This window comes from Struthio camelus, chromosome 9 (genome assembly GCF_040807025.1).
Source record: "Struthio camelus isolate bStrCam1 chromosome 9, bStrCam1.hap1, whole genome shotgun sequence".
NCBI classification, from domain to species: Eukaryota; Metazoa; Chordata; class Aves; order Struthioniformes; family Struthionidae; genus Struthio; species Struthio camelus.
The window spans coordinates 34,327,170-34,345,589 of record NC_090950.1 but is presented as its reverse complement, the minus strand read 5'-3'; the positions used below and the strand labels follow the sequence as shown (position 1 = coordinate 34,345,589).

General features: G+C 57.7%; 1 protein-coding gene and 2 long non-coding RNA genes across 11 annotated transcripts in view; 1 reads left to right on the top strand and 2 right to left on the bottom strand.

The window, feature by feature from the left end:
* The first annotated feature begins 719 nt into the window (after positions 1–719).
* Positions 720–5,215, top strand: LOC138068212 (uncharacterized). Its single transcript, XR_011142915.1, has 2 exons — positions 720–882; positions 2,541–5,215. It is a non-coding gene; the product is annotated as an uncharacterized lncRNA (long non-coding RNA).
* Positions 2,505–11,066, bottom strand: LOC138068210 (uncharacterized). Of its 9 annotated transcripts, none has more exons than XM_068954844.1 (7): positions 10,948–11,066; positions 10,023–10,161; positions 8,473–8,555; positions 7,860–8,031; positions 7,509–7,587; positions 5,638–6,056; positions 2,505–3,778 (listed from the first exon to the last, which is right to left on the bottom strand). In XM_068954844.1, exons 4-7 carry the CDS (start codon positions 7,929–7,931, stop codon positions 3,533–3,535), a joined length of 816 nt encoding a protein of 271 aa, XP_068810945.1. In that variant the 5' UTR covers positions 7,932–8,031; positions 8,473–8,555; positions 10,023–10,161; positions 10,948–11,066; the 3' UTR covers positions 2,505–3,532. The 9 variants fall into 9 exon arrangements, 8 of the variants coding, with proteins under 8 accessions (XP_068810945.1, XP_068810944.1, XP_068810948.1 ...); XM_068954843.1 differs by lacking the exon at positions 10,948–11,066 and adding an exon at positions 10,347–10,450; XM_068954847.1 differs by lacking the exons at positions 8,473–8,555; positions 10,948–11,066 and adding an exon at positions 10,347–10,450.
* A 4,087-nt stretch (positions 11,067–15,153) lies between these two features.
* LOC138068211 (uncharacterized) overlaps positions 15,154–18,420 on the bottom strand; it is a 30,239-nt gene continuing 26,972 nt past the window's right edge. Inside the window, exons 7-8 of the long non-coding RNA XR_011142914.1 lie at positions 17,076–17,227; positions 15,154–16,303 (exon numbers count right to left, since the gene is read on the bottom strand). This is a non-coding gene — a long non-coding RNA (uncharacterized lncRNA). The remainder of the gene's footprint in view (positions 16,304–17,075; positions 17,228–18,420) is intronic.

Sequence of the window (18,420 nt, the reverse complement as noted above, 5' to 3'; positions counted from 1 at the left end):
CCGCCCGGAAGCCCCTTGCCGGAAGACGACTGCTCCCGGCAGGCAGAGCGAAACAAAATGGCCTCCCGGAAGCTCAGTGCCGGAAGTTTACTACTCCCGGCAGGCAGAGCGAAACAACATGGCCTCCCGGAAGTCCCGTGCCGGAAGACTACTGCTCCCGGCACACCGCGCAAAGCAACATGGCCTCCCGGAAGCCCCGTGCCAGAAGACTACTGCTCCCGGCAGGCAGAGCGAAACAACATGGCCTCCCGGAAGCCCCGTACCGGAAGACTACTCCTCCCAGTATGCAGAGCGAACCAACATGGCCGCCCGGAAGCCCCGTGCCGGAAGACTACTCCTCCCGGCATGCACGGCGAACCAACATGGCCGCCCGGAAGCCCCGTGCCGGAAGACTACTCCTCCCGGCATGGCCCGCAAAACAACATGGCCGCCCGGAAGCCCCGTGCCGGAAGACTACTCCTCCCGGCATGGCCCGCAAAACAACATGGCCGCCCGGAAGCCCCGTGCCGGAAGACTACTGCTCCCGGCATGGCCCGCGAAACAACATGGCCGCCCGGAAGCCCCATGCCGGAAGACTACTGCTCCCGGCATGGCCCGCAAAACAACATGGCCGCCCGGAAGCCCCGTGCCGGAAGACTACTGCTCCCGGCATGGCCCGCGAAACAACATGGCCGCCCGGAAGCCCCATGCCGGAAGACTACTGCTCCCGGCATGCCGCGGTCCTCAGCGCTCGGTGAAGCTTGACCCTCGGGCGATTCAGTTCCTTCCCGTCCCAACCACCCTCCCGCCCCCTGACACCCGGACGCCGCCGAGCCCGGAGAGGGGCCCCGCGATCCCCAACCCCGGCCCGAGATTCCCCCGACGCCGCCGGACCGGCCCCGGGTCAGCTCCGACACTGCCCCTGCCCCCACTGCGACTCTCCCAGGCCTTCCTCTGGGATCTCTCCTTCCCCCGCCCCCCCCGACACGGTCCCGGTCTGACCCAGGACCCCCCGCGCCACTCCCACCGCGCAATAAACCAACCCCGCCAGCCCCGACGCCCCCCCGTCCTCCCTCCCCCCGCACCACTGCAGCCCCGACGCCCCTTTTCTTTCCTCCTCCAGCCCCGGTGCAACCCCTTCCTCGTTCCACCCTCGCCCTGGCGCCCCCCTTTTCTCTCCGCTCCTCGCCCCATCACAGCCCTGGCCCCCCTCCTACCTCTCCCCCAGCCCCAGCGCACCCCCTTCCTGACCACTCCCCGTGGCCCCGGTGCTCCGCTCTTCCCCACCGCCCTGGTGCACCGCCATCCCCGGCGCAGTTTCCGCTGGCCCGAGATGCTCCCGTCTGCCGGGACGCGCGCACCCCCCGGCCCCGCTCACCTCCTCCGCGGTGCGGCCGCAGCGCCGGTCCCGGCGGACGGTGCTCAGAGGCAGCTCCGTTGTCCCAGACCAGCCCCTGCACGAGCTTCCTCCCGACTGCGGCCCCAGCCCCGGCGCATGCCTGCCGTGGCCCCCAGCCCCACCTGGGGCTTGTTCCAGCCCCAGGGCCCACAGCTGCAGCCCTCAGGAACCAGGGGAAGGGAATTACCCTCAGCCCCATCAGGGACAGCTGGGGCTGCCAGGGCAGCAGAGGCACCCCAGCGCCTGAGAGGTGCTCGCTAAAAGCTGAAGGGAGAGCCCTGGGCTGTACAGAGAGGAAAAGGGAGTATTCAGGGCACAAGAGAACAAATCGAGACCTCTGGGTGCAATAGAAGTTAAAAAAAAATATTACCAGGTGATGATAGAGCAAACAGAGTGACTCTGGGGGCACCAAAAGGCAAAGGCAGGACCCTGGGGCACACCAAAAATCACCCAGAAAACTCTGGGACAGGGGATAAAGATCCTCTGGATCTTTCCAGGGATCCTTGTCCTGGATCCCTGGACAAGGAACTTTGCAGTGTGCTGCAAAACAAACATCGGGCCCCAGGGCACGCGGAAAAGCACACAGAGGGCTTGCCAGCAACCCAAAACGTGAATTGAGCTGTCCTGAGGACCACCAAAGGGCAAATGCAGGGCTCTTGGGCAAACCAAAATTCAAGTGAAGGGCCTTTGTGCACACTAAAGTGGCCACAAGGCATGTCACAGGGCTCAATGCAGCTGACAGCAAGGTGCCTGCAGGCTCCCCCTTTCCCCAGGAAAACTGTCTCCCAGCACCAGGCACACAGGCCCCCGCCACCGACACATGAGGGACATTGCGGAGTGCTGAAAGCAAATCTGAGGGCAGTCTGGGGACTTCACATGGCCCTGGGGGGGGCCCTGGCTGCCCCCAGGATAATGGGAAACTCCACCAAGAGCCCCAAGGGTCGAGGCAATGCAAGGGAAGTTACCCCGAGCCCTGTGAACAGCACTGGGGTCCCTGGGAACCGCAGGGACCCCCAAGTACAAAGGATGTGGGGACCAGCTCCCAATCCCAGACACAATGTGTAACCTCCTCCCCTGGGCATCATCTTCAGGCAAAGCGACGGCAGGAACCACAGACACGAGCGCAAAGAGTAAAGCAACTGTTTATTGTTTTACTGCACAGAAGCAACACCTGGGAGGGAGTTTGCCATGGAGCTCGGTGCCAGCATGCTTCCCCTTACCCTGTGACACCTGAAGAGTCATCTCTGCACCAGCGTTCGTCGGTCCTTTGGGGAAGGGTCAGCTCCTGCTGCTGCCCTTGACGCGGCAGGCGTCTGAGTAGCTGACAGCCTATCCCCTCTACTTTTTCCTTCAGGGATAGGATTCAGCTCTGACAGGTGAGAAGATCTTTGATCTCTGATCCTGCCTGTCTGCACTACTGCCCTACCCCAGACTAGAGCCCTGCAAGACACTTTCACAGCTCTCACCTCACCTGTCACATCACCACTCTCAGTGCGATGGGCCTGCGCCTTATCAAATCCAGACCTCAGGTCAGTGCACAAAGCTGAACGCTGGGAACAGGGGAAGGTTAGGAACCCCAGAGAAGGGTTTGCAGCCTGCTGCTTAGGCTTCGGGGCTTACAGTTTATTATCTAAGGATTCAGCCCTTGTCATTTATCAGTAAGGCGTAAGCCCTGAACCCTAAGTGACAAACTGCAAATCTTGGAACCCAAGTGGTTGCTTTAAAATTTACGGATGAGGTTGGATTTTAAATCCTGCGCCCTGATCGCTAAGTCAGCAAACTGTAAACCCTGACTGATAAAGACAGCCCCACTAAATAAAGTAATAAACCATAGCCCCTGAGTGACAGACCCTCAACAACAAACTAAACAATAAACCTCAAGTGAAAAACTCCAAACCCTCAGCTTTAAGCAAGAAACACCAAAGTACACATGAGCTTGCAAGTTTTGCCCACAGCTTAAGAAGTTTCCCCTTCATTTAGAAGTACAGCAGAACAGGAAGATATGCATCAGAATCATGTTACAGTTGCTGTTTATAAGCTTGGTCTTAGCCACCATTCAAATGTGAGCACATGCAAGAATCGCTCCACAGGACTGCAGTAAGCTGCACTTCCACTGAACCTACCTGAAACATTGCAAGCGCTTATTCAACTCCATTACAGACAATTAATATTTTTGGTCCCCTCAGCTCCATGGGCAAACATCCACAGCCAGTGACTCCAGCAACCACCTAGGGGACAACCACCTTCCACCTCCCAGCCCTGCACACACACAGTGCAGCCCCAAGACTTAGCTGCGTCCACGCTGCAAGTCAGAGCTCGACCTTCATGGCCAGCCACAGATCTCCGCAGAGCTCCCAGCTGTGACACCGCTCCTTCGACTGCCAGACTATGCTTCAGCACCTGCAAAGAAGCCAGAACAGTTACTGAGAGGCCAGGCAACTGCACAGCCCTCCTAGAACTACTCCCTTGTCCAAGGCCTGTAACTGTTCCCACAATTATGACTGACCCTCTACATTGCTCCAGTCACTCTCTCAGGCTCCGTTTTATCGCAAGGATGTCACGGCAGCCCTCACATACAGTCAGGCTCGCTCAGGCACTCGGCCACCTCCAGCCTTCGGTAGATGGTCCTCCTCAGGGAAACTGTGCCGCTGACGGACACTCTCAGAAAGCACTGTCCAGCCAAGGCAGGATAAAAACTAAGGCCTCCAAAAACTCCAAACCCTGGAGAGACTGAGCCGATGGGAAACTGACTCTGGCCTGGACAATGACAGAAGAAGGATTTTGCTTCACTCGTTCAGGCTGCCTAGCATGTGGCCCAAATTAGACAGACCGTGCTGGAAATCCCTGTGACGTGACAGCGTGTTGGAAAGCAGAGCTGAGCACAGGCTCCTGGAAGAGGAGCAGAGTAAGGCTGATGTAGGGAAGACAACAGTTTGCATAAAGTCAGAAAACAGGGCTCAATGCCAGCGACACAATCACGACTCCAACTGCACCGCGCAGCAGCCCTGTCTGCGCACAGGCAGACAAGACACAGTAACTGCAGACTGCGCTGACGTGTAAGACGGACAACAGCAGCTCCAGACTGCCCTAGCACACCCTGCCCTACCTGCACCTGTCCTAACACCCGAATACTCAGAGCCTCTGCTAATCTCTACCACATGCTAATGTCTACCACATCCTCCACAGCATCTTTGGCCCATTAGTGCTCCCCCACTGCACATCCGCAGCCCCATGCCTCTGCACAGAGTCGCTGCAGGGGTATCTGACATGACCTGAACCAGGCAGATTGATGGGACCCTCTGGTTGCTACTGATCGTCTCTGCTGAGCACCAATTGCCTCTTGACACCTTCCACACCAGACAAAACACAAAGGAATGATGAACCTTCAGCTGGACAGAGGGACAGGGAGCAGAACAGAAGAAAAGAGGGATAGAGAGCTTGGCTGACAGATGGAAAAAGAAAGAGAAGGATAGAGACCTAGCCCCAGGGTCAGGGCCCTGGACAAAGGAAGAGAAAAAGAGGACAGAGGGCCAGACAGGTGGAGGGCTGAAGAGAGGACCAGGGAGCAGAAGAGAGAAAAAGAGGGATGTAGAAGTGGACAGAAGAATAAAGAGAGGAAAGGAGGGAAGGGGAAGCAGACAGAGGGACGGGAAGCAAAAGAGAAGGGTGGAGAACCAGACAGAGGAATGGGGACTGGAAGAGAGGGAAAGGGAGCCAGTCAGACCAATGGGAAGAGAGTGAGAAGGATGAAGAGCCAACCAGAAAGGTGGAGAGAAAAAAAAGAGAGAGGGGAAGTCAGACAGAGAGATGAGATAGAAGAGGGGAAAAGAGGGATAGGGATACAAATAGATGGATGGGGAGCTGAACAGAGGGACAGAAATAGAAAGAGAAGGCTGGAGAGGGGGACAGAAGGCTGGAAAGGTACAAAGAGACAGACAAGAGCAGCAGAGGGATGGGGAGCTGGACAGAGGAACAGCGGGCGGGTAGTGGGACAGAGAGGGGAAAAGGATGATGGAGAGCTGGACAGAGCGACAGGGAGCCACTCGGAGGGAGGAAGATATTGACAGAGGGATGCAAAGAGTACCAGAGGGATGGGGAACTGGGCAGGGCACTGAGTAGCTAAACAAAGGGACGGGGTATCGGACAGAGCTACGGGGAAAGAAAGAAAAAGATGGAGCGCTGGACAGAGGGACAGCGAGTGGAACCAGATGGATCCAGACAGCCCGGAACAGCCCTCAACCCGCTCCAGTTCCACTCACCTGCTGAGCTGCAGAGCTCTCTGTGTACCGCTGGGCCCAAAGTCCACTTGGGCACTGCTGTGCGGAGGACCCGCAGCCACACCGAAAGGCACGTGGAGGCCACTTGTGGGCCTGCTTGCCTGTATCCCTATACCTCCAGAGTGTCTGTGTCTGCAAGAGCGAGGGTGCACCCACGGGCCCACTATTCCCCTCTCTCCTTGGCTGGTCCATGAATTGTGGCTTATTACTCACAAGTCCAGTGAGGATGCAGCCAACCTTCCTACAGCCGAAGTTCTTCAGCAGGACCACGCAGAGAATCTTTCCACTGGCATTTGGATTCTCCTGGCCGCTCTTGACACGCTGTAACTTACAAAGGTCTGAGAGCGGTAGCCTGTAGTTCTTCATGGCAGCATGTAGTCGATCCCCGATGTTCTGAATACCTAAAATTAACACAATTTATAAACACAAAAATACTGCCGCTATAGGGTGTACAGTCAAGCTACAATTTCTGCCACCAAAGAAAACCCCTCCGTGTCTGCCAGAATGAGCCATATGCATCAGCGCCTATAGCTCAAGGCTAGCAACCCCTCCCAGGTGACGTTCTTCTGGCAGGCTGCGTGTCTGAACTCCTCCGTCTTGCCTAAGAGTCCGCTGGGACATTATAACTTTGTCAGCCAGCGCTTGTTGATGGAGGCACGGTAAAATCCATCATCCTCCGAAAGTATAAAGCAAAGCAAAAAAAAAAAATCAGAGCTCTGCAGAAAATCATAAGACAAACCCGTTTATATGCACAAAAGCAGATCTAATATACACACAAGCAAAGCAAACGAGCACAGGCAAGCCACAAATACCGCTTCCCCCAACTCCCCTTTTGGAAGCCATGAGGACACTTGGGTTGCTGTGAAAGGGAAGTTAGACTAAGTAGCTCCTAGAGCTTAGTCTTTCAGAAGCCTTCTGTGTCCACATTTTTGGCACAACCGCGCTCTACCCCTCATTCAATTCAGATGCACAGAAGATGATCTGCTTCTTGGTACACTTGCACTGTAACTCCCCCCTTGTTAAGATCAGTGCCCACTGTCCCACTTAGACAGAGGATACTCTGCTGCCTATTTATTTCCCTGACATGAGCTAGTTTAGAGGGAATTGAGCAGATTGGGCTGCATCTGGGCTGATAAAAGGTAAAAGTCTCAAAGACAGTTACAGCCCAGATTGCTTCTAAACAGTCTTTCTCACAGCCAGAGAGTTTCTGTTCGGGCCTCAAAGGGGATGTAAGGATGATGCCACTGGCACCCACTTTCCCTCTACTGCTCTTTTGCAGCAGCGCTGCTCCCACGAAATCAGTAGATGTGGGAATCCTTACTGAAAAAGGCTTGCCTTGTCCTGGGAATTTGAGGGCAGGAGATTTTACAGCCGCTTCTTTCAGTTTAGTGAAAGCAACATCATGTTCCTTGTTCCAGCTCCATTCCTGACTCCTTTCCTGTAATTCCCACCATGGTCTGCTGATACCACGCAAGTTATATTAACACTGCCGGAGGAAATTAAATCCTCCTAAAATTGCCCTAAAATTGGAACTGACAAGAAAGAGTCTTAATTTCATAAGGCTTTAACCTTTTTTCTAGCTACTCTATTCCTGTTTCCCCAAATACCATTGCCATATCAGGAACCTGGGGTTGCACCAATTGAGCCTTCCTGAAATTCACCTCTTAATTTTACAATTCAGATACTTCTCTCTCACTCTCACTTCCTCTTCGGGAACTCTGGTCACTTGACTATCATTCCCCTATGATAATAAGTTGCTGTCTTGTAGCTCTTAAAATATGATGCTTCATAGATACATAAAGTCACATGCAAAGAAATATGTACGCAGCATACTTTTTGTAACACGTGCAGACCTTCTGTTATATGTTGGTGATCTGTTATCCTGATCACTATTCCTAGGGATCCTTCCTCAACAGGAGGAATGGGGTTTCCCTTTTGGGGAGATGGAGACAGCTTTCAGTTGGTTCCATTTGATTTTATTACTTCAGCTTGCTTACATTTTCCTGGTCTGTTCAATTTCAGCCATGGCAATTACTCTAACAAGTATTATATCTTTTCCTTTTTGTATACGGATATAAGATAACAACCAAAGCAAAACTGAGGCAGATACAGTTAACAATATCCAAAAGGTAAGAACGGGTTACTTTAGTCCTCAGTGCCACCCCCGGGAGACAGAAATAACAGGCATTTGTTATAATAGTTACCTTAGTTACCCATAGTGGAACACCTCCTTCTGTAGCAGTTTCTGATGATATTAAGGGTCCATTAAGCTTCATTTTTGCTTCCCTGTTTCATCCAGTCCATTAGGTATTAATCACCAAAAACTGCTTGTCCATCTTTTCTCTTTGTCAGCATTTGCTATCATTGCTTCCATCTCTGTAACAAACAGATAAACTTGCATTTTACCTTCAATGAAACGCTTACATTTGTGCACGTTCTTTTTCTCTTTACCATGTTCTTTTTCTCTTTTTTCTTTTCCTTAAAGGAAAGGTGCTATAACAGCACTTGGCATCATACATTACAGGGTAAACAGTTTGGTAACAAAACATACAGCAACTAGGGCTAGGTTATTAGACAGACAGGCACATCAGCTAGTACACACCTATGCCATCTTCCATGAAACCTTATTCTGGTTCACTGTTATTGTACCATTCAATATCCTTTCTCAAACCCTTGTATACATGTGCTTAACCAACAATTCTCTCAGTCTTTAACTACATGGAAGAATGACAGCACTTAATTTGCCTGCCTCTGTTTCAAACCTGTTACCTTTTTGATACATCTCCTAGATTATTCCTCCTGTACTTGGATGCTTACCTCAGAGGCGATGACCAAAATGAACAACTGCATCATGACGTCTAGCTGCTTCTCTTCAAGGTGTCCCCCTTCAGTGGGCCACCCTGCCAAACAAACCCAAAAGACTGATGAGGCCATGAGGGTACCAGATTTTTGACCACTTCTCCAAGGTTTTCAGGGTAACTGACTTAACCGCTTCTCTTCACGTTACTCAAAGCTACATTCATCTATTACTTAGGACTAACGTTTTTCTATTTTAAGAGAAGATTGTTGTTTCAACTTTACATATAGTCCATAATCTGCTATGCATCATCTCTAGCCCTTTCTGCTTTCACAACGCTTTTGGTAATTAAAGGTGGTAATTAATAGCACCCCTTATTGTCCCATGGATTGGAGTAACACATCTCTCCTTCTCTGAGGACGTGCCTAAGACCCACACTTTTTTCTACAGTATGGTTGGGGGCTTCCCATAGCCCTTCAGCGTTCTCTTAGGCTTTTCCTGAGCCTTTTATTTTTTTAGGTTATTCCTTAGCCTGCAATTGTATGTTAATGTTCTCCTTAAGCATTGCACAGAGCACAATTATCCTAGACCAGCCGCATTTAGAAAGTCCTCTTGCAGGCACAGAGGGTTCTGAGAGGTGGCTCAGAAAAAGAGAGAGAAAAATCGGTTTGTCATCTGTGCACCCACCTGCCAACATTCTTCACCAAGAAGTGCTGCAAATTCTCTTTTCTCCAAAGCAGGACTGAGTCAAGGGGGACACAGATCACACCCTCTAATTAGGACACCTCGCTGCTGTGGGGACAGGGTCTAGGAGTGGTTTTAGGACTGTATGGGGCTTGGAGGGGGAAAGTCTGGAGTCAGTGACAATGTTGTGGCAGGGTTTGGAGGCATTTTGGGGTCTGTAGGGGTGTTAGGACAGGATCTGTGGGTGGTTTCTTGGCTTTTGGGGGAGCTGGATGCAGGAAGGGTGGGAATCTGCAGGGCCCTCAGGGCAGGGGTGCCACCCCAGATGCATACTGAGTGCACAGCAGTGCTGCATGTGGCTGTCAGCTTTGCAGGAGAAGCCACTGGAGGAGGAGGAAGGATCTACGAGCTTGTACAGAATGCCAGAAGAGGCAGCAGGGAACTCACCAAGAGCCCAGAAGAGCTGTGAAGGACCCCACCTTCCAGACAAGAGGCATCAGGCTGCTGTGCCACTGCTGGAGACACCCACACCCCCGTGCAGCATACGCGTGCCTGGGGAGATGTAAGAGGCAACGGAGGACCCATCGACACACACTGGACTGGGGAACCCCACAGCTATGGGGCAGCTGTGCAGGAGGGCGCGGGGCTCAGCGAGGCTCAGCAGGGGTTACAGTCAGTTGGTGCCCGGGTTGGCTGGGGCCCACAGTCTGGGCCTGCGACTGGGGGAGGCCTCAGGGCGCCTGGGCGTATTTTTCCCCTGTCCACCTTCTCGTTTCCCTAGCTACAACTCTCAAGTAAACGTTCTCGGCGCTGCGCTAACTGCACCTGGCTCAAAGTGACCTTAAGTCGGTTTGGTCCGGTAGCTTTAAGCTTCCTGGCGACTTACCAGCACCCTCGGGCAGGCCAGCCGCGACGGGAGCCGTCCGCCCAGCGCCGCTCCGGGGCCCGCCAGCCTCGCCGCTCCTCCCGGCCGCCTCCGCAGGGGCGAGCGCCCGCCCCGGCCGCGCCAGGGAGGAACCGGGGCCCTGAGGGCGACACACGGCAAACGGACGGTCAAACCCGCGCTCCCGGCAGACCCTGGGCCGCGCTGCCGGCGCCAGGCCCGAGCCCCCTCCCCAAACCTCGCCCCGCACCTCCGCCTCCACGCAGCGACGGCCCCAGCGGGCAGGAACCGCCCGACGCCCGCGGCCGCCCGAGGGGACGCGCTCACCTCACCGGGGCCCCCAGATCCCCGACTCCGGGCGGCCTCGGCCCTCACCCGCCGCCGCCCCAGCGAAAACTCCGCCCCCGCGCGCCGCCATGCTGCTCCTCGCCGCCGCGCATGCGCCGCCCGCCGCACATGCGCCGATCGCGAACGGGGCGCGGCAGCGCCGGGGGCCCGGCTCTCGAGCACCGCGCATGCGCCGGCTCCGCCCCGAGCGGGAGGGGAGGGGAGGGGAGGGGAGGGGCGAGGAGGGGAGTGGGAGGGAAGGAGGGAAGGGGAGGGGGGGAGCGGGAGGGGGGCCAGGCGGGGAACGGCGCCCCCGCGTGTTCCCGGCGCGGGGCTGCAGCCCGCCGCCCCCGCCGCGGCACCGCGGGGCTCGCGCTCAGCGGCGGGCGCCCCGGGGCTGCTCGGTCCGTGCCCGAGAGCCCGGCGGGGATCAGCGAGCGGGCTCCGCTGCTGCACCGGTGCGAGGGCACCGCGGAGCAGCGCCGAGGCGGCACTGCCCGTCCCCGCGACAACAGGAAGGAAGCACCAGTACGGAAAAGCACTCTGCGCTGCGGGTCTGTGAGCACGGGGAAGGGGCGAGGAGCGCGGCCCCTTCGCTTACCCGTTACCCAAACACGGCGGAGTAGGGGCGAACACGGCGACCGGCACTGCGCGGGTGCGCGCCGGCTGGCTGCAGTATTCTCCGTACGCCGGCGAGGGCAGCGGCGGCTGCAGAACTGGCGTGTCGACACCGGAGGGCAGCAGGGAGCACAGGGAAACCAGTGCGCAGGCGGGCGCCTTACCGGTGCAGTACTGGCTTGTCGACAGGCGAGGGCAGCAGGGAGCACGGCGGGATCAACGCGCATGCGCTCGCTCCCTCGCTGCAGTACTGCACGGTCGACACGCGAGGGCAGCAGGGAGCACGGCGGGATCACCGCGCATGCGCTCGCTCCCTGGCTGCAGTACTGCGTTGTCGACACGCGAGGGCAGCAGGGAGCACGGCGGGATCACCGCGCATGCGCTCGCTCCCTCGCTGCAGTACTGCACTGTCGACACGCGAGGGCAGCAGGGAGCACGGCGGGATCAACGCGCATGCGCTCGCTCCCTCGCTGCAGTACTGCGTTGTCGACACGCGAGGGCAGCAGGGAGCACGGCGGGATCACCGCGCATGCGCTCGCTCCCTGGGTGCAGTACTGCGCTGTCGACACCCGAGGGCAGCAGGGAGCACGGCGGGATCAACGCGCATGCGCTCGCTCCCTCGCTGCAGTACTGCGCTGTCGACACCCGAGGGCAGCAGGGAGCACGGCGGGATCACCGCGCATGCGCTCGCTCCCTGGGTGCAGTACTGCGTTGTCGACACCCGAGGGCAGCAGGGAGCACGGCGGGATCACCGCGCATGCGCTCGCTCCCTGGGTGCAGTACTGCACTGTCGACACCCGAGGGCAGCAGGGAGCACGGCGGGATCACCGCGCATGCGCTCGCTCCCTCGCTGCAGTACTGCACTGTCGACACCCGAGGGCAGCAGGGAGCACGGCGGGATCACCGCGCATGCGCTCGCTCCCTGGCTGCAGTACTGCACTGTCGACACGCGAGGGCAGCAGGGAGCACGGCGGGATCACCGCGCATGCGCTCTCTCCCTGGCTGCAGTACTGCGCTGTCGACACCCGAGGGCAGCAGGGAGCACGGCGGGATCACCGCGCATGCGCTCTCTCCCTGGCTGCAGTACTGCGCTGTCGACACCCGAGGGCAGCAGGGAGCACGGCGGGAGCACCGCGCATGCGCTCGCTCCCTGGGTGCAGTACTGCGTTGTCGACACCCGAGGGCAGCAGGGAGCACGGCGGGATCACCGCGCATGCGCTCGCTCCCTCGCTGCAGTACTGCATTGTCGACACCCGAGGGCAGCAGGGAGCACGGCGGGATCACCGCGCATGCGCTCGCTCCCTCGGTGCAGTACTGCGCTGTCGACACCCGAGGGCAGCAGGGAGCACGGCGGGATCACCGCGCATGCGCTCGCTCCCTCGCTGCAGTACTGCGCTGTCGACACCCGAGGGCAGCAGGGAGCACGGCGGGATCACCGCGCATGCGCTCGCTCCCTCGCTGCAGTACTGCGTTGTCGACGCCTGAGGGCAGCAGGGAGCACGGCGGGGTCACCGCGCATGCGCTCGCTCCCTCGCTGCAGTACTGCGTTGTCGACACGCGAGGGCAGCAGGGAGCACGGCGGGATCACCGCGCATGCGCTCGCTCCCTCGCTGCAGTACTGCACTGTCGACACGCGAGGGCAGCAGGGAGCACGGCGGGATCACCGCGCATGCGCTCGCTCCCTCGCTGCAGTACTGCGTTGTCGACACCCGGGGGCAGCAGGGAGCACGGCGGGATCACCGCGCATGCGCTCGCTCCCTGGCTGCAGTACTGCGCTGTCGACACGCGAGGGCAGCAGGGAGCACGGCGGGATCACCGCGCATGCGCTCGCTCCCTCGCTGCAGTACTGCGCTGTCGACACCCGAGGGCAGCAGGGAGCACGGCGGGATCACCGCGCATGCGCTCGCTCCCTGGGTGCAGTACTGCGCTGTCGACACGCGAGGGCAGCAGGGAGCACGGCGGGATCACCGCGCATGCGCTCGCTCCCTCGCTGCAGTACTGCGTTGTCGACACGCGAGGGCAGCAGGGAGCACGGCGGGATCACCGCGCATGCGCTCGCTCCCTGGCTGCAGTACTGCGCTGTCGACACGCGAGGGCAGCAGGGAGCAGGGCGGGATCACCGCGCATGCGCTCGCTCCCTCGCTGCAGTACTGCGCTGTCGGCACCCGAGGGCAGCAGGGAGCACGGCGGGATCACCGCGCATGCGCTCGCTCCCTCGCTGCAGTACTGCGCTGTCGACACGCGAGGGCAGCAGGGAGCACGGCGGGATCACCGCGCATGCGCTCGCTCCCTCGCTGCAGTACTGCGTTGTCGACACCCGAGGGCAGCAGGGAGCACGGCGGGATCACCGCGCATGCGCTCGCTCCCTCGCTGCAGTACTGCGCTGTCGACACCCGAGGGCAGCAGGGAGCAGGGCGGGATCACCGCGCATGCGCTCGCTCCCTGGCTGCAGTACTGCGCTGTCGACACCCGAGGGCAGCAGGGAGCACGGCGGGATCACCGCGCATGCGCTCGCTCCCTGGCTGCAGTACTGCACTGTCGACACGCGAGGGCAGCAGGGAGCAGGGCGGGATCACCGCGCATGCGCTCGCTCCCTCGCTGCAGTACTGCGTTGTCGACACCCGAGGGCAGCAGGGAGCACGGCGGGATCACCGCGCATGCGCTCGCTCCCTGGCTGCAGTACTGCGCTGTCGGCACCCGAGGGCAGCAGGGAGCAGGGCGGGAGCACCGCGCATGCGCTCGCTCCCTCGCTGCAGTACTGCGCTGTCGACACCCGAGGGCAGCAGGGAGCACGGCGGGATCACCGCGCATGCGCTCGCTCCCTGGCTGCAGTACTGCGCTGTCGACACCCGAGGGCAGCAGGGAGCACGGCGGGAGCACCGCGCATGCGCTCGCTCCCTCGCTGCAGTACTGCGTTGTCGACACGCGAGGGCAGCAGGGAGCACGGCGGGATCACCGCGCATGCGCTCGCTCCCTGGGTGCAGTACTGCGCTGTCGACACCCGAGGGCAGCAGGGAGCACAGGGAAGCCCAGTTCGCCCTCGCTGGCTGCAGTACTGCGTTGTCATCGCCCGAGGACTTCATGGGGCGAGTCGGGGGGGCAGTGCTCCTGCGTTTTCCGCCTGGCTGCAGTTCTGATCTGTAATCAGGTTATGGCAGCCGTGAGCAGTGCGGCGGCGCTGCGCTGGGCTGAGCCGTCCTGCTGCAGCGGTGGAATTCCTTCGCCCGAGGACAGCTCTGCGCAGATCCGCACCAGTTCGCAGTCGTTCCTCGGCTGTCTGCAGTACTGGGGTTTAACCACCCGAGGGCAGCACTGTGCCTGCGTTAATCACCGGGCTGCAGTACTGTTTGTCGTCACTTGGGGGCAGCAGGCAGCAGAGCGGTGCTGCTGCGCCCGCCTGAGCTGAGCGGCTGCAGTAGTGGGGTGTCACCGCCCGAGGGCAGCCGGGAGCAGCTCGGCCGCAATGCGCGTGCGCGGCCCCGCTGGGCTGCAGCCGGGAGCAGCTCGGCCGCAATGCGCGTGCGCGGCCCCGCTGGCTGCAGCCGGGAGCAGCTCGGCCGCAATGCGCGTGCGCGGCCCCGCTGGCTGCAGCCGGGAGCAGCTCGGCCGCAATGCGCGTGCGCGGCCCCGCTGGCTGCAGCCGGGAGCAGCTCGGCCGCAATGCGCGTGCGCGGCCCCGCTGGCTGCAGCCGGGAGCAGCTCGGCCGCTGTGCGCGTGCGCGGCCCCGGCCCCGCTGCGGCATCGCCCTCCGCCGACGGCAGCTCCCCGCGCCCCCCGCCCATCCGGTTGGGCCCCTCGACCCTTTCGTACCCTCCCGCTGGGCACCTCTGTCCTGCCGGAGGAGACGGTGGTGGGGACCTCCCGAGCACCCCGTGTCCCGGCGGCGGCGCAGCACTGAGGCGTGTCGGCAGTGCCCGGGGCCCAGCGCCCCGGCGGGCAGGCGGAGCAGGCCTCGGGCGGCGGGGCGCGCCAAGTGCCCGCAGTCGGGGCCCCGGGAAGGGCCCCAGCCCGCCGGGCCTCGTCCTCGTCGGTTTAGGGCAAGCGCGCTTACAGCCGCTTCCGTCCGGTTAGGGAAAAGAGCCTCGTGCCAGCTCTGCTCCTGCCTCCTATCCAGAACCTCCCACTGCGGTGCTCTGCTGCTACCACAAAGTGATGGATACGCCGCTCTAAGAAATGTGACCCTCTTACTCAGGATTGATGGGAAGGACCCTTTATTTCACCCAAAGATTTAACCTTTCTTCTTCTGTCAGCATGCTGTTTCCCCAGTTACAGTACCCGTACAATGATCCTGGGGTCGCACTACTTGTGCACTGTACACAAACTGACCTTCAATCCTGTCCCGTCCAGTCCGTTTTAAGGCTCCGATACTCTCGCACCTCTTTTTCCGTAGTTCTGCCCACCACAGCATTAAGGTAACACCTTTTCTATATTCTCTGCAGGCAACTTGGCTAACACTTCTCTGACAACAACCACGTGTTATTGCAGGGGCATTGTGAAACCCCAGCTACCCCTGAGGAAAGGTACATTGTCTGTCTCTACATGTGAAAGCCAATCCGTAAATTGATTTTTCTTTAGTACGGGGAATGGCAAAGAAGTAGCTCTGTAACTGACAGCCACTTGTTATCATCTTGTCGCTTACTGACACCCTTGGGCACACGAGGTACATCGCAGCTCTCCTCCCTGGGACACCGCACAAAACTCCTGCTCGCGGGACAGCCTGCCTCCCCACGCCTCCAGGCCATCTGCCTCTACATGAGCGAAGGCAAACACGTACAAGCCTGCTTTGGAGAGAAACCTCAGCCCTAAAGCCAAGGTTTAAAAAAAAAAAACCAAAAACCAAAAAAAAACAACCAAGGAAAGTCAAATATGCATTCCAGGCAGATCCTACTCTGCGCACTCATGGTGCAGAGTGCTGCAAGGCCCCTGAACCTCCCCACCCTTTTTCCCCCAAACCCATGCCTTGAGGTGGGCAGGAGAAATCCAGGCACCCGCAGCCACCCCAGGGACACCCTCGCCTCTCTGGTTCTGCTGAGCCCTCGGCGCAAGGTGGTTCCGGCCCTTACCCGCCACGGGCAATGAGCGCTGCCGCCTACCAGGAGAAACGCATCGCAAGGCAAAGCCTCCAAAATCGTCAGCGGGCGTACGACCGCCCCCTGGGTTTCTTCTCCTCTTCCTCTGCTCTCGAGGGAAGCTCAATAGCTAGTTCGCTTCTTCCTGCCTTTGCATGTCTAGAGCACCGGCTTATCGACTGCTCTCAGCTGCCTCCTGCGACGCGACGTTAGCGCTAGAAGCACATCCACCGTGTTGCTCGGTATTGGCTCAGAAAGGCGTTTGTTTACTAAAGGAAAGGAAAAGGCAAGAGTACTCCTGGGGAGAACACACGTATATGAACGCAAGCACCATATGAGGGAGGTCATATGCAATGGCAACACAATCTCTGCTTTACGCTCAGTTATGACAGTAAGGCAGTAAGCCAAACGAATACTAATTTCAAACTTTCAAAGCAACGAACTTATAGAAACAACAACAAAAAATCCAAACTGTGATGAGGATTTCCCCAGAGTTAGCCCAGAAATACTACAAACCATGATAAGATATTTGCTTCCCCTCCAAAGGGTTGCAGCTGCATAAAGAGATACCGAGTTTGCCTTGAATCGCTGCTTTATTCAAAAAGGGGAGGGTGCTGACACACAAAGCCAGAAGGAAGGCTTCTCAGGGGAAAAAAAGCCAGAAGCTTGTAAGCGGCACAAAAAAAGCTTTACAAAGGGGGTGGGGGGGGTGCAAAAAGCCCAAAAGATAGAAGAGCTTAACAGAGTGAACTGGTGGTGCAAAACTGCAAAAGGAAGGATCGAGGGGCAGCAAAAAAAAAAAGGAAAAGGAAGGGATGTTGTGGGCTGGGCGAGGGAGAAGAAACAATTCAGGGTTCTGTGGGGACAAGATGGTGAAAGGGAGGACCTCAGGGGCAAAAAGAACCTCAGCGGAGGAACCTACAAGTCACAAAAAGCCAAACTCAGGCATCCGCAGAGCACAAATACTTGACAGGAGGGATCGGGGGAGAATGAAAGGCCAGAAGGTGGGCTCTGGGGTGCACATAATCCAAAGAGAGGTACCTTTCTCAGCACTCATCATGGCAGCACTCCGGCCTCTCCCCGTGCTGAAGATGGGCTGTGCCAGGATTCGCCGTGTCCCCGCGATGCCATCCAGGGCCCATTTACCCACAGCTGGCTCCTTCCCCCCTCTGTCCACACCAAACCCTGACCTGCTTCGGGACAAGAAAGAGCAAAATAAGTGCCAAAACACTGCAAAATGGGTAAATTTGGGGGTAATGGGGAGGGCAGAAGACCATGGGGGACCCTAGGAACCCATCCAGAACGCGTAAGTATTGCTAATAATATTAAAAAGCTGCTTATACTCCTTGTTTTCTTCCCAGGGATTTTTTGCAAGCATATTCTAGATGAGATTTAAAAGGACAAAATTCCATAAAATTTGCAACCCCTAAACAAGCAATGACCTTACTCATTTAGCACTGTCAACCTCCTGCCTTTCTGTTTGTTACGCAAAGTAGATAGTCAAAAGAGAGCTCCGTGACAGTCTGCGCAGTTTTGAAGATTAAACACAAGGGATGTTTGCACAGAGCATCTCTACCACACTAAAGCATGAAAACATCAGCACTCTGATCATCTTTCGAGGTACTGCAGTCAGCAAGCTCAGAAGGCTCGTTCAGTTTCTAAAATATCTGGACTTTTCGAGTAGCGATCGCAGCTTAAAGGCTCTTATTGTCAGAAAAATCTAGTGGCTTGATTACTACAGGTATTATTAGCGGAAGCACACAGCCTTTTAAAAAGGGCAGATACTGTCTTTTACGTTTCCAGTGAATCCTCAGAATTCTCATTGCTTTTCATTAGGAGTCACCTTCAGCCGCAAGAGCGTTAAAAAGACCAAATACTTTGCTGTCAGGTCAGAACTTTCTGCTTCCTGGGGCCTAAAGGGACACGCGATTGTCTGCTAAAACAGGTACTAAACCCCCCAAAAGAGAGAGGGGAAGTCGGACAGAGAGATGGGATGGTACAGGGGAAAAGAGGGATAAGGAGGCGGCAAATAGATGGATGAGGAGCTGAACAGAGGGATGGAAACAGAGAAGACTGGAGAGGTGGATGGAGGGCTGAAGGGGCAAAGAGAGGTACGAAGAGGCAGATAGACAGAGCAGTCGGGGGGGGTGGTGGAGGGATGGGGAGCCAGGCAGAGGGACAGCAGGCAGGTAGTGGGATCGGGAGAGAAAGAGGGCGACGAAGAGCTGGACAGAGCGATAGGGAGCCAGTCAGAGGGATGGAGAAGCAGACAGAGGGAAGCAGGTATTGACAGAGGGACGGGAAGAGTACAAGAGGGATGGGGAGCTGGGCAGAGCAACGAGTAGCTAAACAAAGGGATGGGGCACCGGACAGAGCTATGGGGAAA